Source organism: Pseudophryne corroboree, chromosome 6, assembly GCF_028390025.1.
Source record: "Pseudophryne corroboree isolate aPseCor3 chromosome 6, aPseCor3.hap2, whole genome shotgun sequence".
Lineage (NCBI taxonomy): Eukaryota > Metazoa > Chordata > Amphibia > Anura > Myobatrachidae > Pseudophryne > Pseudophryne corroboree.
In genome coordinates this window covers 632767218-632782178 of record NC_086449.1, presented here as the reverse complement: position 1 = coordinate 632782178, position 14961 = coordinate 632767218, and the positions used below count along the sequence as shown (strand labels likewise).

Here is a 14961-nt window from a genome sequence, read left to right as displayed (position 1 = left end):
GATCTGACAAAACTAAAAAATAAAAAGTCCTGCGGTTTTTCATACGAAGTTTAATCAGTGTGAAAATAAATTATCTATATACACGTGAACACAGAAGTCATACTGTAGTACAGAAATGGACAGAGCTTAAAAACGCAAGCTTACCTTTATAAACAAAGCAAAGGTTAATTTTCTTTTCTTTTTTTTTTTTTTAGCAAAGTGCACTCAATGTACTAAATGAATTCTGCCAAATGCTAGTAAACAAAGCTGCCTAGGAAAACAAACATTTTATATGCAATCTCCCCAGAGTTATATTAACCAATTTTGAAATTAAACCAAGCGACAACATCAATTTGCTTCTCTGAACATTACACTGGAAGTTTACCAGGTAGCAAATCAACTTTAGAAATTAACTCCGTCACTGCTTGAACGGGGTTACTTAACAAATCATAAAAAGGAAAGAAAACAATATACTTATAAGAAAAAAAAAAAATTACAAATAGCATGGCCTGCTTTGTCACTTTTGTTTGTTCAGCTGTTATGATCTTAAATGGTTTACGGTTGGTAACATTTCAGTAGAGCTGCAGGGATTTTCCACTGCTGCATTTTGTGAAAGTTTTCATCTTGTTAATTAACCTTATGCACCAGCAATTAAATCTCATAGGCCTTTCTGTTTTATCAAACTATATTTATAACATGTTTACAAAGCACCACAACACAAAGTAAGGAGTATAAAAAATGTAAGGTCTAGTATAAAATAAAAGCTTACCTTGAAAAACCATTTGAAAAAATGGGCCTTCCCGAATAGTTTCCATTCCCTGGCGAAGTAAGGCTCTCATCCCCAGTCCCGTGGATCCTATTCCATGATTCTGAAATGACAGACAGAGGCGTGCCCAACGCAAAAATAGGCTTCTGATCTGGCTGATGCCGAGAGAGGGGGGAAGTGTTCAAGTCATAGTGGTACATCTGACCCCCTGAAGTGCTGACGCCATGCACAGAGATGGCTGATGCTTTGTTTCCATAAAGGCTAGATCCGGAAAAATGGCCACCACAATAAACGGGACTAAATTTTTCCTGCTTTACCACTCCTGGGGTACATAACTCTATAAAGTCCTCTTTTTCAGTCTTCACTTGAGACATTGGTATTTCGGTGCTGGGCAGCAGGACATCCCCCACACATTCACCTGCTTTGGGTGTGCAATCCTGGAAAATGAGAGGTTTGCAGTCCTCATTTACTGCACCAGATCTCATAACAAAAGGGTCATCAGTGGTCAAAGGAGATAGCAAGTCAACAGCCTCATCATCAAAGAGAGGGTCCAGTGCCCATGGACTGCCCTTAATATCCCTGGGTGACTCTGGGGGCAGATCCAGATCCTGTAAAAGGTCAAAGGGGCTTTGGTCTCTGGACAACAACTTGGTAGTGCTGCTTCCAATGCTGCCCACCTGCCCTTGCACTGAAGAACTTGGCTGGGTGGACAGGTCACATTTCATACCTCCTTTGTCTTCAAGGCCTTCCTGCACCTTTTCTGGGAGAGAGGACTTTGCCTGAAGGCTGGCAATGCTCTCTTCCAGGAGCCTGAAATCTGTTTCTCCTGCTGGAACTCCAAGCTGCGCCTGCTGAGTGTAACCAAGTTCGTTGCCCATCACTTTTGTATCTGGCTCCCCCATGTAGAGTCCCATTGACAGGGAGACTGCCTTGGAGAGATCTGGCTGAGGTACATTACTCAAACCATTAGCTGGATCCGCAGGTACAGCCTGCTGCTGCTGCTGTGGCTGCCGTGTGTCTGGCAGTGAAGCAGGTGGGGTTGGACAAGATGTAGAAATGTTCACACAGGCTCCACCTCTGTAGCTTGTAAATAAATCAATTACATTCCCTGTCTTGTCCCTGTAATGTGCACTCTTCACTGCCTGAGATCCATTGGGTGGCTTTAATAGGTCTTTGGGATCCATTGGGTACTGATGCCTATATGAAAAAAAAAAAATACAATTATAAAAAAAAAACAACCTTTAATTACAGCTTTGCTATATTCACCTATCATCTACTTTTACTACACTCACTTACTACCTTATGTGACGCTTTCGTTTTCAAGAAATTAACCCTATATAATGAACCATAATGTATCATTCAATTTAATAAGAACAAATAATTTTCCCTGGAGATTAGAGCAATAACTGAATATTAGGTGTAAGCATGACATTCACCAGAGAAGATATACAATACATCCGTTTCTGGGGAGAGGAATGTTAAAAGGTAGAAGCTCGAAGACAGTATACCGGGCAGACGCTACATGCAATGCCTTATATAGAGGGATTCTACTCTTAAAGAAATTGATCATATACATTCTCCCACCAGTCACTTCACCGATGACTCAAACAATGGGGCTTTTATTTTTAAAAACATACTGTATATATGAATGTAAGCACAGAAAACAAATATATATTGTGTGGTATCTATCACTAATGAAAGATTTGCAATGCAAATCACAAGTTGCTAACCTCACATATCATGCCATTAATAAGAAATAATAAGGCATGCCATTAATTAAACAGAAGATGTTGCTATCTCATTGGGTCTAAGTAGTGGGATAGCCCCTGCTGTAGGCTGTCATTGTGGTTCTGTGTTTGGGGTAACAAATATTGATAGAATATACTTACGAGCTATGTTACATCTTACAGGTAACAAGGAAAAATTTTAATATTTACAATACACTACACATCTCAATATGTTCATGTTTATCAAAGACCATATCACTAAATACAGTATATAATAAATGACTCAAAGGCAGTCCAACTAGAATCCACTATTTTAGAAATAAAACAGGATCAATTCACCTTTAAACGTTATGGTGTATTTCCAAATACACATAGAACCAGCTAAGAAACAAATCTATGGATTTATGTGGCTACATAGTACAAGAGAAAGCAAAATATTATTTCATACGCCACCATGACAGGCTACAATAATAACCGAATGTACAGTCATTCAGGAGTATCTGCTCTGACAGCAATGTCTATGAATCTGTAGGTTATTTTTATTTTACAAACATAAAGCTTTCATAACCTTAAAAGTAAACAGCGACATATATTTTACTATTATTATCATCAGCATATTCTACAGATAAAACACAAACTGCAGTAATGAAGTAGGTGTCTGAACATCAGTTCCCCAGCTGGGGCTGTCAGCAGTGAAATTGTTAAACTGTTCATCCAAAACTATTAACAGTGAATCCCACGTGCCCAGGTTTCACTCACGTCAGATCACATTATTCCTCCCTCTCCCTACATGGGTGTTTTAAGATCCATTATAGAAAATCTTGTTGTCTTCTCATTTGAAGCTGAGCCATTACATTCAATGAAGAAACAAAATAAGAAACGTGTTTTGTTTTCCGCTCTCTCTCTCTACTCCCACATGTAACAATTTCATACACCTCCAACTTGTCAGCTAGAGTGGAAACCACAGCAAGCCCAGGGCCACACAGAGCTTTCTGCAACCATATACAAGAAGGGATGAGCCAAAACAGAAGAGGAGTGTGCAGAGACCTGTTGATCGGCATGGCACACCCACTCTTCTAAGTAACAAACAGCACCCACTACTAGTGTCCGTCCTCTCCGGGGGTCTCTGCAAGGGTTAACCGGGCAGAGAGGCAAGAGCAGAACTATCAATAAAACATAAAGAAATACTGAGTATATTACATGACGTAAAGCAAGTGGTTACAAACCCGCCTACCAAGCCCTGCTGTCATAGGAAAGGAAATAAACAGCTTCTCCTTCTTTATGGGGGGGGGGGAAGTAGTCCCCTCCACCCATGTACGTCATAGTCACTAGTGCTGTCACTACATGCTCCTCCATGCCTGTGAGTGTATTAGGACGGGGATGGGAATGCAGAAATGGGGGAATTAGGACAGGGCTGTGAGTGCAAAGAGGAGGGTATTAGGAAAGGGCTGTGAGAACAGAGACAGGGGTATTTGGAAGTACCTGTGAGAACAGAGACAGGGGTATTAGGAAGTGCCTGTGAGAACAGAGACAGGGGTATTAGGAAGTGCATGTGAATACAGAGACAGGGGTATTAGGAAGTGCCTGTGAGAACAGAGACAGGGGTATTAGGAAGTGCCTGTGAATACAGAGACACGGGTATTAGGAACTGCCTGTGAATACAGAGACAGGGGTATTAGGAAGTGCCTGTGAGAACAGAGACAGGGGTATTAGGAGGTGCCTGTGAATACAGAGACAGGGGTATTAAGAAGTGCCTGTGAATACAGAGACAGGGGTATTAGGAAGTGCCTGTGAGAACAGAGACAGGGGTATTAGGAAGTGCCTGTGAATACAGAGACACGGGTATTAGGAACTGCCTGTGAATACAGAGACAGGGGTATTAGGAAGTGCCTGTGAGAACAGAGACAGGGGTATTAGGAGGTGCCTGTGAATACAGAGACAGGGGTATTAAGAAGTGCCTGTGAATACAGAGACAGGGGTATTAGGAAGTGCCTGTGAGTGCAGCGAGAGGGGTATTAATAGCATGTGTCTCATGGTGCAAGGGAGGTATTTAAAATGTGTCTGATGGTGAAGGGAGACTATTAGAATGTGTCAGGTGGCAGGGGAGGTATTAGGATATGTTTGATGGTGCAGGGGGGAGTACTAGGATGATGTGCCTGATGGTGCAGGGTTGGGGGGGGGGGTATTAGGATGTCCCTGTTGTTGCAGGGTAAGGGGGTATTAGGATGTGCCTGATGGTGCAGGAGGGGGGGGGGGGGTATTAGGATGTTCCAGATGTTGGTGGCGGGGTAATAGGAAGCCCCTGATTGTGGAGGGGATGATATGATGTGCCTGATGGTGCGGGGTAGTAGGATGTGTCTGATGGTGGGGGGGGGGGAAGGAGGGGTATTTGGATGTGCCTGACGGTGCAGGGCGGTATTTGGATGTGTTAGATGGTGCAGGGGACAGGGTATTTGGATGTGCCTGTTGGTGTGTGTGGGGGGGGGGTGTATTTGGATGAGCCTGATGGTGCAGGGGGGGAAGGGGGGTATTTGGATTTGCCTGATGGTGCAGGGGGGGGGGGGGTATTTGGATATGCCTGATGGTGCAGGGTGGGGGTGCGTATTTGGATGTGCCTGATGGTGCAGGGGGGAGGGGGGGTATTTGGACGTTCCTGATGGTGGGGGGAGGGGGGTATATAAACGTGCAGGGGGGTGGGGGTATTTCGATGTGCCTGATGGTGGGGGGGGGGAAAGAGTATTGAGATGTGCCTGATGGTGCAGGGTGGGGGGTATTTCGATGTGCCTGATGGTGTGTGTGTGTGTGTGTGTGTGTGTGTGTGTGTGTGTGTGAGGGGGGGGGGTATTTGGAAGTGCCTAGATGGTGCAGGGTTGGGGGTGCCTGTATTAAGCTGTACCTGTGATTGCAGACAGTGGGCCTGTGAGTGCAGAATGGGTACGGGATACAGGAAGTGACAGTCATTAGTTTTATATAATACGAACTTGTATTTTTTGGAGAGAGAGCTAGGGAAAAAAGTTATGACTAGTCAGAGAACGATTCCCAGTGCAGCTGGCAGGGGACTGGCTGCTCTGTGCTGCGTGTATCAGGGCTCAGAAACCGACCCACACACGCAGCGCATGTCCAAGCTGTCAGGGGCACGGTAAACTAATTGCAAGCTCTCGTGTCCTGTAGTCCGCAATCCTAGGGACAGGAGGGAGTTGCCCCCCAGACCTTCCCGTGTAATACTCCCGTAATACTACGGGAGGGAGATACCCGCCCCTCCGACCGGGCCTCAGAGAAAGTTGCAGCAGCCCCATAAGTGGCTCCTGGAGGAGACAGCTGGGACGGATCAGCAGTAGCAGGGAGGGACAGGACAGCTGTGCATATACTCCCCGGGTCAGTGACACCTCTGGCGGGACAGACGCAGGCACCTAGCTGGGCCAACATGAAGCATTTGCCCTTCAGCCACCGTCCGTGCCCGGCCGCCCCCTTACCTACATGTGCAGAGCGCCCGCTGTACCCGCTCCCCGGGATCCAACTTCCACAGCGCCAGGCGGTCACACACACAGGCGGAGCTGCTGCCGGTGCCCCGGTACCATGGCACTGCCACCGGACACCTGCACTCCCCCTGGCGACACCCGGCTGCTGCCCTCCGATCTCCAGCAGCGACTCGCGTCCACTCTCCGGCTTCCTCCCTCTTCAGTCGCAGCCCTTCCTCCTCCTCCCCGTCCCTCCCTCTCCCTCTCCCCCACCAGCCCCGGGGGTTGACACTTACACCTCTCGGCTCTCAGGCTCCGGGCATGGCTCCTGGGTTCCTCTGGCTGGATGCCCCCTCGGCGTGTAGAGCTGACAGCGGCCCCTGTGCGCGGTGCACACAGCAGAGGCGCCCACGGGGTTGGGAGCCGCCTATCCCGGACATGCAGGGAGGAGAGAGCTGGCTGCTGCCGGCGGAGGGGGCTCTGTGCGTGCGGGCAGGGGAGGGAGGCTGCCGCGGCCGGGCGGGCGGGGAACGCTGCAACCTGTTGGCTGCTGTCGGCAACTACAACCCCGGTCCCCAGCCCTGTGCTCCCGCTCTGTGTGCCTGCCCAGGACAGGGGCACGGGCTGCGGCTGCACAGATACCTCTATAGCACACACATTAGTGGCAATAGCGTGGTGTCTGACTCTGTGCGTGCATGCATGCTGCAGCCCCTAACCTCTGTGCGTGGGCCATCCACTCGTGTCCCCGTGTGTGTGTGGGTGTATACTGCTGCAGGCGGCAGTCACTGAGGGGTTACCACGGTAGAAAACAGCTGCACCCCATCATGCCCATACCAATGTGTCTCAGTCTCTGTGTTATTAGTTTTTGTTGTTGTGGTTTGTTGTTTTTTGTTTTTTTTGCATTACAGGAAATTATGAATCATTACAGCAAATATGTGTTTGAGTCAGAAGTAAAGCTGCTAAGATTGTGATCATAATATCATTGCTTGTATAGGATGGATATGCAAAGGACAGGTGTGAGGATTTTTGTGGAACATCACTTTATATCCAGAATTTACGTAATTCATTATTCATCAAGCATATTTTTTTTCCTCAGAAAATTATGTAGAAACTTCAGCTTTTTGCATAATTTTATGAATTGTACAGAAAATTTCACCATCTCCTGCAGTTGGGCTATTCCTGTCACAGAGATTGTGATCTGACATTTACTGTAAGCACGACTACTGGGTTATTCAGAGTTGTTAGCAAACCAAAAAATCACAATAAAGAGCCATACTATGTTGCACTGCAGGTTGGGCAGAGAGAGTTAAGCAGCGATCAGGTTAAAGAACGTCAGTTCTTCGTATGTGGCACAATGCACGGGCACAACGAACGATGTAATTTTGCACAGGGTATAGCGATGCATTTCAGTCGCACTGCTTGCCGCAGAGTGATTGACATGAAGTGGGCGTTTCTGGGTGGCAACTGACCGTTTTCAGGGAGTGTGCGGAAAAACGCAGGCGTGGCTGGGCGAACGCTGGGCGGGTTTGTAACGTCAAATCCGGAACTGAATAGTCTGAAGTGATCGCAAGTGCTGAGTAGGTTTTGAGCTGCTCTGAAACTACACAAAAAAATTTCTCTTACGTTCTAGAGGATGCTGGGGACTCCGTAAGGACCATGGGGTATAGATGGGCTCAGCAGGAGACATGGGCACTATAAAGAACTTTAGATGGGTGTGCACTGGCTCCTCCCTCCATGTCCCTCCTCCAGACCTCTGTTAGATCCTGTGCCCAGAGGAGACTGGGTGCATTACAGGGGAGCTCTCCTGAGTTTCTCTGGAAAAGACTTTTGTTAGGTTTTTTTATTTTCAGGGAGCACTGCTGGCAACAGGCTCCCTGCATCGTGGGACTGAGGGGAGAGAAGCAGACCTACTTAAATGATAGGCTCTGCTTCTTAGGCTACTGGACACCATTAGCTCCAGAGGGTCGGAACGCAGGTCTCACCCTCGCCGTTCGTCCCGGAGCCGCGCCGCCGTCCTCCTCACAGAACCGAAAGATAAAAGCCGGGTGAGTATAAGAAGAAAGAAGACTTCAAAGGCGGCTGAAGATTTCAGATCTTCTCTGAGGTAACTCTGAGCGCCATTGCTCCCACACGCACACACACACAGCGGGCACTGAAGGGCGCAGGGGGGGCGCCCTGGGCAGCAATATTAAACCTCTTGGGACTGGCTAAAGTATATAGATACACTGCGGAGGCAGTATATTAAATAATCCCCCGCCAGTATTGTGAATTTGAGCGGGACTGAAGCCCGCCGCTGAGGGGGTGGGGCTTGATCCTCCAGCACTAACCAGTGCCATTTTCTCCACAGCACACTGCAGAGAAGCTGGCTCCCCGGACTCTCCCCTGCTGAACACGGTGACAGAGGGCAAAAAAGAGGGGGGGGGGGGCACATTTATTGGCGCAGTGAGTGTATATACATATATTTGTATAGAAGCGCTGTTTAACTGGGAATTCTGTTTCCAGAGTCAGGTGGCGCTGGGTCTGTGCTGGCATACTCTCTCTCTGTCTCTCCAAAGGGCCTTAGTGGGGAATTGTCTCCATATAAATATATCCCTGAGTGTGTGGGGGTGTCAGTACGTGTGTGTCGGCATGTCTGAAGCCGAAGGCTCATCTAAGGAGGAGGTGGAGCAAATGATTGTGGTGTCGCCGTCGGCAACGCCGACACCGGATTGGTTGCACATGTGGAATGTTTTAAATGCAAATGTGTCTTTATTACATAAGAGATTGGACAAAGCAGAGTCCAGGGATAGAACAGGGAGTCAATCCATGGCTTTGACTGTGTCACAGGGCCCTTCAGGGTCTCAGAAACGTCCCCTGTCCCAAGTAGCAAACACTGATACCGACACGGATTCTGACTCCAGTGTCAACTACGATGATGCGAGGTTACACCCAAGGATGGCCAAAAGTATTCATTACATGATTATTGCAATAAAGGATGTTTTACATATCACAGATGACCCCTCTGTCCCTGACACGAGGGTACACATGTTTAAGGAAAAGAAACCTGAGGTAACCTTTCCCTCATCTCATGAACTGAACGCGTTATTTGAAAAGGCTTGGGAAACTCCAGACAAGAAACTGTAGATTCCCAAAAGAATTCTTATGGCATATCCTTTCCCAGCGCAGGACAGGTTACGGGCGAATCCTCGCCCAGAGTGGACAAGGCGTTAACACGCTTGTCAAAAAAGGTGGCGCTGCCGTCTCCAGACACAGCAGCCCTCAAGGATCCTGCTGATCGTAGACCGGAAACTACCTTAAAATCAATTTATACACATACGGGTGCTTTGCTCAGACCGGCAATAGCATCGGCTTGGGTTTGTAGTGCGGTAGCAGCTTGGACAGATACCTTGTCAGCTGACATTGATACCCTAGATATGGATACCATTTTATTGACCTTAGGTCATATTAAAGACGCAGTCTTATACAGGTTGAGTATCCCATATCCAAATATTCCGAAATACGGAATATTCCGAAATACGGACTTTTCTGAGGGAGAGTGAGATAATGAAACCTTTGTTTTCTGATGGCTCAATGTACACAAACTTTGTTTAATACACAAAGTTATTAAAAATATTGTATTAAATGACCTTCAGACTGTGTATATAAGGTGTATATGAAACATAAATGAATTGTGTGAATGTAGACACACTTTGTTTAATGCACAAAGTTATAAAAAATATTGGCTAAAATTACCTTCAGGCTGTGTGTATAAGGTGTATATGTAACATAAATGCATTCTGTGCTTATATTTAGTTCCCATCACCATGATATCTCATTATGGTATGCAATTATTCCAAAATACGGAAAAATCCGATATCCAAAATACCTCTGGTCCCAAGCATTTTGGATAAGGGAGACTCAACCTGTATATGAGAGACGCTCAGAGAGGCGTTGGGCTACTAGGTTCAAGAGCCAACGCCATGGCGATTTCTGCTAGGCGAGCCCTGTGGACCCGCCAATGGACGGTTGATGCCTACTCAAAGAAGCATATGGAAGTTTTACCTTACAAAGGTGAGGATTTGTTTGGGGAAAGTCTCGCGGGGTTCACTACGGGTGGCCGGCGGTCGGGCTCCCGGCGACCAGCATCCCGGCGCCGGGAGCCCGACCGCCGGCTTACCGACAGCTTGGCGAGCGCAAATGAGCCCCTTGCGGGCTCGCTGCGCTCGCCACGCTACGGGCACGGTGGCGCGCTACGCGCGCCACACTATTTTATTCTCCCTCTATGGGGGTCGTGGACCCCCACGAGGGAAAATAAGTGTCGGTAAGCCGGCGGTCGGGCTCCCGGCGCCGGTATACTGAGCGCCGGGAGCCCGACCGCCGGCAAACAGAAGACCACCCGTCTCGCGGACCTGGTTTCCACAGCTACCGCGGGTAAATCTACTTTCTCTAACGTCCTAGTGGATGCTGGGGACTCCGTAAGGACCATGGTGAATAGGCGGGCTCCGCAAGAGACAGGGCACTTTAAGAAAGAATTTGGATACTGGTGTGCTCTGGCTCCTCCCTCTATGTCCCTCCTCCAGACCTCAGTTTGAATCTGTGCCCGGACGAGCTGGGTGCTACTTAGTGAGCTCTCCTGAGCTTGCTATAAAAGAAAGTATTTTGTTAGGTTTTTTTATTTTCAGAGAGATCTGCTGGCAACAGACTCTCTGCTATGTGGGACTGAGGGGAGAGAAGCAGCCCTAATCACTGAAGATAGGTCCTGCTTCTTAGGCTACTGGACACCATTAGCTCCAGAGGGATCGTACACAGGATCTCACCCTTTGTCGTCCGATCCCGGAGCCGCGCCGCCGTCCCCCTCGCAGAGCCGGAAGACAGAAGCCGGTGACAGAAGCAAGAAAATATCGAAATCGGCGGCAGAAGACTCCAGTCTTCATACTGAGGTAGCGCACAGCACTGCAGCTGTGCGCCATTGCTCCCACACTACACCCACATACTCCGGTCACTGTAGGGTGCGGGGCGCAGGGGGGGGCGCCCTGGGCAGCAATTAGATACCTCTTGCCAAAAGTGGGCATATATACAGTTGGGCACTGTATATATGCATGGGCCCCCGCCATATTTTTACACAGAAACGCGGGACAGAAGCCCGCCGCTGAGGGGGCGGGGCTACTTCCTCAGCACTCACCAGCGCCATTTTCTCTCCACAGCTCTGCTGAGAGGAAGCTCCCCAGGCTCTCCCCTGCAGAAACACGGTAGAAGAGGGTTAAAAGAGAGGGGGGGCACATAAATTATGCGCAAAAACAGTTTATACAGCAGCTACTGGGTTAACACTAAGTTACTGTGTGATTCCTGGGACATATAGCGCTGGGGTGTGTGCTGGCATACTCTCTCTCTGTCTCTCCAAAAGGCCTCGTGGGGGAACTGTCTTCAAAAAGAGCATCCCCTGTGTGTGTGGTGTGTCGGTACGCTTGTGTCGGCATGTTTGACGAGGAAGGCTTTGTGGAAGCAGAGCGGGAACAAATGAATGTGGGGTCGCCGCCGACACCCGATTGGATGGATATGTGGAAGGTTTTAAATAATAATGTTACTTCCTTGCATAAAAGGTTGAATAAAGCTGAAGCCTTAGGACAGCCGGGGTCTCAGCCCATGCCTGATCCTATGTCGCAGAGGCCGTCAGGGTCTCAGAAGCGCCCACTATCCCAAATTGTTGACACAGATATCGACACGGATTCTGACTCCAGTGTCGATTGCGATGATGCAAAGTTACAGCCTAAATTGGCTAAAGCCATCCGTTATATGATTATAGCAATGAAGGATGTGTTGCACATCACAGAGGAAACCCCAGTCCCTGACAAGAGGGTTTATATGTATGGGGAAAAAAGGCAAGAAATAACCTTTCCACCTTCACATGAGCTAAATGAGTTATGTGAAAAGGCTTGGGAATCTCCAGATAAAAAACTGCACATTTCCAAACGGATGCGTATGGCGTACCCTTTCCCGCCAACGGACAGGTTACGGTGGGAATCCTCCCCTAGGGTTGACAAAGCTTTAACACGCTTATCCAAGAGGGTAGCCCTGCCGTCACAGGATACGGCCACCCTAAAAGATGCTGCGGATAGAAAGCAGGAGGGTACCCTGAAGTCCATTTATACACATTCAGGTACCTTACTAAGGCCGGCGATTGCGTCGGCCTGGATGTGTAGTGCTGTAGCAGCATGGACAGATACCTTATCTGAGGAACTTGATACCTTGGACAAGGATACTATATTGCTGACCCTGGGGCATATAAAAGACGCTGTCCTGTATATGAGAGATGCTCAAAGAGACATTAGCCTACTAGGCTCTAGAATAAATGCAATGTCGATTTCTGCCAGAAGGGTCCTGTGGACTTGGCAATGGACAGGCGATGCCGACTCAAAAAGGCACATGGAGGTTTTACCTTACAAGGGTGAGGAGTTGTTTGGGGAGGGTCTCTCGGACCTGGTCTCCACAGCTACGGCTGGAAAGTCAAATTTTTTGCCATATGTTCCCTGACAACCTAAGAAAGCACTGTATTACCAGATGCAGTCCTTTCGATCACAAAAAGGCAAGAAAGTCCGAGGTGCGTCCTTTCTTGCCAGAGGCAGGGGTAGAGGAAAGAAGCTGCACAATACAGCTAGTTCCCAGGAACAGAAGTCCTCCATGGCTTCCACTAAATCCACCGCATGACGCTGGGGCTCCACAGGCGGAGCTAGGCCCGGTGGGGGCGCGTCTCCGAAATTTCAGCCACAAGTGGGTTCACTCCCAGGTGGATCCCTGGGCTATAGAGATTGTGTCTCAGGGATACAAGCTGGAATTCGAAGAGATGCCCCCTCACCGTTACCTCAAATCGGCCCTGCCAGCTTCCCCCTTAGAGAGGGAAATAGTGTTAGCTGCAATTCACAAATTGTATCTTCAGCAGGAGGTGGTCAAGGTTCCCCTCCTTCAACAAGGAAGGGGTTACTATTCGACCATGTTTGTGGTACCGAAACCGGACGGTTCGGTCAGACCCATATTGAATTTAAAATCCCTGAACATATATCTGAAAAGGTTCAAGTTCATGATGGAATCGCTCAGAGCGGTCATCGCAAGCCTGGAAGGGGTGGATTTTATGGTGTCTGGGGACATAAAGGATGCTTACCTTCATGTCCCCATTTATCCACCTCATCAGGAGTACCTCAGATTTGTGGTACAGGATTGTCATTACCAATTCCAGACGTTGCCGTTTGGTCTCTCCACGGCACCGAGAATATTTACCAAGGTAATGGCGGAAATGATGGTGCTCCTGCGACAGCAAGGAGTCACAATTATCCCATACTTGGACGATCTCCTCATAAAAGCGAGGTCAAGGGAGCAGTTGCTGATCAGCGTAGCACGCTCTCGGGAAGTGTTACAACAGCACGGCTGGATTCTAAATATTCCAAAGTCGCAGTTGATTCCTACGACTCGTCTGCCCTTCCTGGGCATGATTCTGGACACAGGCCAGAAGAGGGTTTATCTCCCGATGGAGAAGGCTCGGGAGCTCATGACACTGGTCAGAGACCTATTAAAACCAAAACAGGTGTCGGTGCATCACTGCACGCGAGTCCTGGGAAAGATGGTGGCATCATACGAGGCCATTCCCTTCGGCAGGTTCCATGCGAGGACCTTTCAATGGGATCTGTTGGACAAGTGGTCCGGATCACATCTACAAATGCATCGGCTGATCACCCTATCCCCCAGGGCCAGGGTTCCTCTCCTGTGGTGGCTGCAGAGTGCTCACCTTCTCGAGGGCCGCAGATTCGGCATACAGGACTGGGTCCTGGTGACCACGGACGCAAGCCTCCGCGGGTGGGGAGCAGTCACGCAGGGAAGAAATTTCCAAGGTCTGTGGTCAAGTCAGGAGACTTGCCTTCACATCAATATCCTGGAACTAAGGGCCATATACAACGCCCTACATCAAGCGGAGACCCTGCTTCGCGACGAATCGGTGCTGATTCAGTCAGACAACATCACCGCAGTGGCTCATGTAAACAGACAAGGCGGCACAAGGAGCAGGGTGGCGATGGCGGAAGCCACCAGAATTCTTCGCTGGGCGGAGAATCACGTCAGAGCACTGTCGGCAGTGTTCATTCCGGGAGTGGACAACTGGGAAGCAGACTTCCTAAGCAGGCACGACCTCCACCCGGGAGAGTGGGGACTTCATCAAGAAGTCTTCACGCAGATTGCAAATCGGTGGGAACTGCCACAAGTAGACATGATGGCATCCCGCCTCAACAAAAAGCTAAAGAGGTATTGCGCCAGGTCAAGAGACCCTCAGGCGATAGCTGTAGACGCACTAGTGACACCGTGGGTGTTTCAGTCGGTCTATGTGTTTCCTCCTCTTCCTCTCATACCCAAGGTGCTGAGAATCATAAGAAGAAGAGGAGTGAGAACAATACTCATTGTTCCGGATTGGCCAAGAAGGACTTGGTATCCAGAGCTGCAAGAAATGCTCACAGAGGACCCATGGCCTCTGCCTCTAAGACAGGACTTGTTGCAACAGGGGCCCTGTCTGTTCCAAGACTTACCGCGGCTGCGTTTGACGGCATGGCGGTTGAACGCCGGATCCTAGCAGAAAAAGGCATTCCGGATGAGGTTATTCCTACGCTGATAAAGGCTAGGAAGGACGTGACGGCTAAACATTATCACCGTATATGGCGAAAATATGTTGCTTGGTGTGAGGCCAGGAATGCCCCTACAGAGGAATTCCAACTGGGCCGTTTCCTTCACTTCCTACAGTCGGGAGTGACTTTGGGCTTAAAATTGGGTTCCATTAGGGTCCAGATTTCGGCCCTATCCATTTTCTTTCAAAAAGAACTGGCTTCTCTTCCTGAAGTTCAGACGTTTGTAAAGGGAGTGCTGCATATTCAGCCCCCTTTTGTGCCTCCAGTGGCACCTTGGGATCTTAACGTGGTGTTGAGTTTCCTGAAGTCACACTGGTTTGAGCCACTTAAAACCGTGGAATTAAAATTTCTCACGTGAAAGGTGGTCATGCTATTAGCCTTGGCTTCAGCTA

The 14961-nt window shown here is 48.7% G+C and overlaps 1 protein-coding gene across 6 annotated transcripts in view; it reads right to left on the bottom strand.

Moving 5' to 3' along the window:
• The window catches only part of NR3C1 (nuclear receptor subfamily 3 group C member 1), a 192292-nt gene extending 185603 nt beyond the window's left edge, over window positions 1-6689 (bottom strand). For 2 of the 6 annotated variants that reach the window (XM_063928126.1, XM_063928127.1), the window contains exons 1-2: window positions 5950-6165; window positions 749-1942 (exon numbers count right to left, since the gene is read on the bottom strand). In XM_063928126.1, coding sequence (XP_063784196.1) covers window positions 749-1942; window positions 5950-5951 — 1196 coding nt within the window. In that variant the 5' untranslated portion in view covers window positions 5952-6165. Of the gene's footprint in view, window positions 1-748; window positions 1943-3231; window positions 3394-5945; window positions 6166-6226 lie in introns of those variants that run through there. The other 4 variants (XM_063928123.1, XM_063928124.1, XM_063928122.1 and 1 more) reach the window with 4 other exon arrangements.
• Between the last annotated feature and the right edge of the window lie 8272 nt (window positions 6690-14961).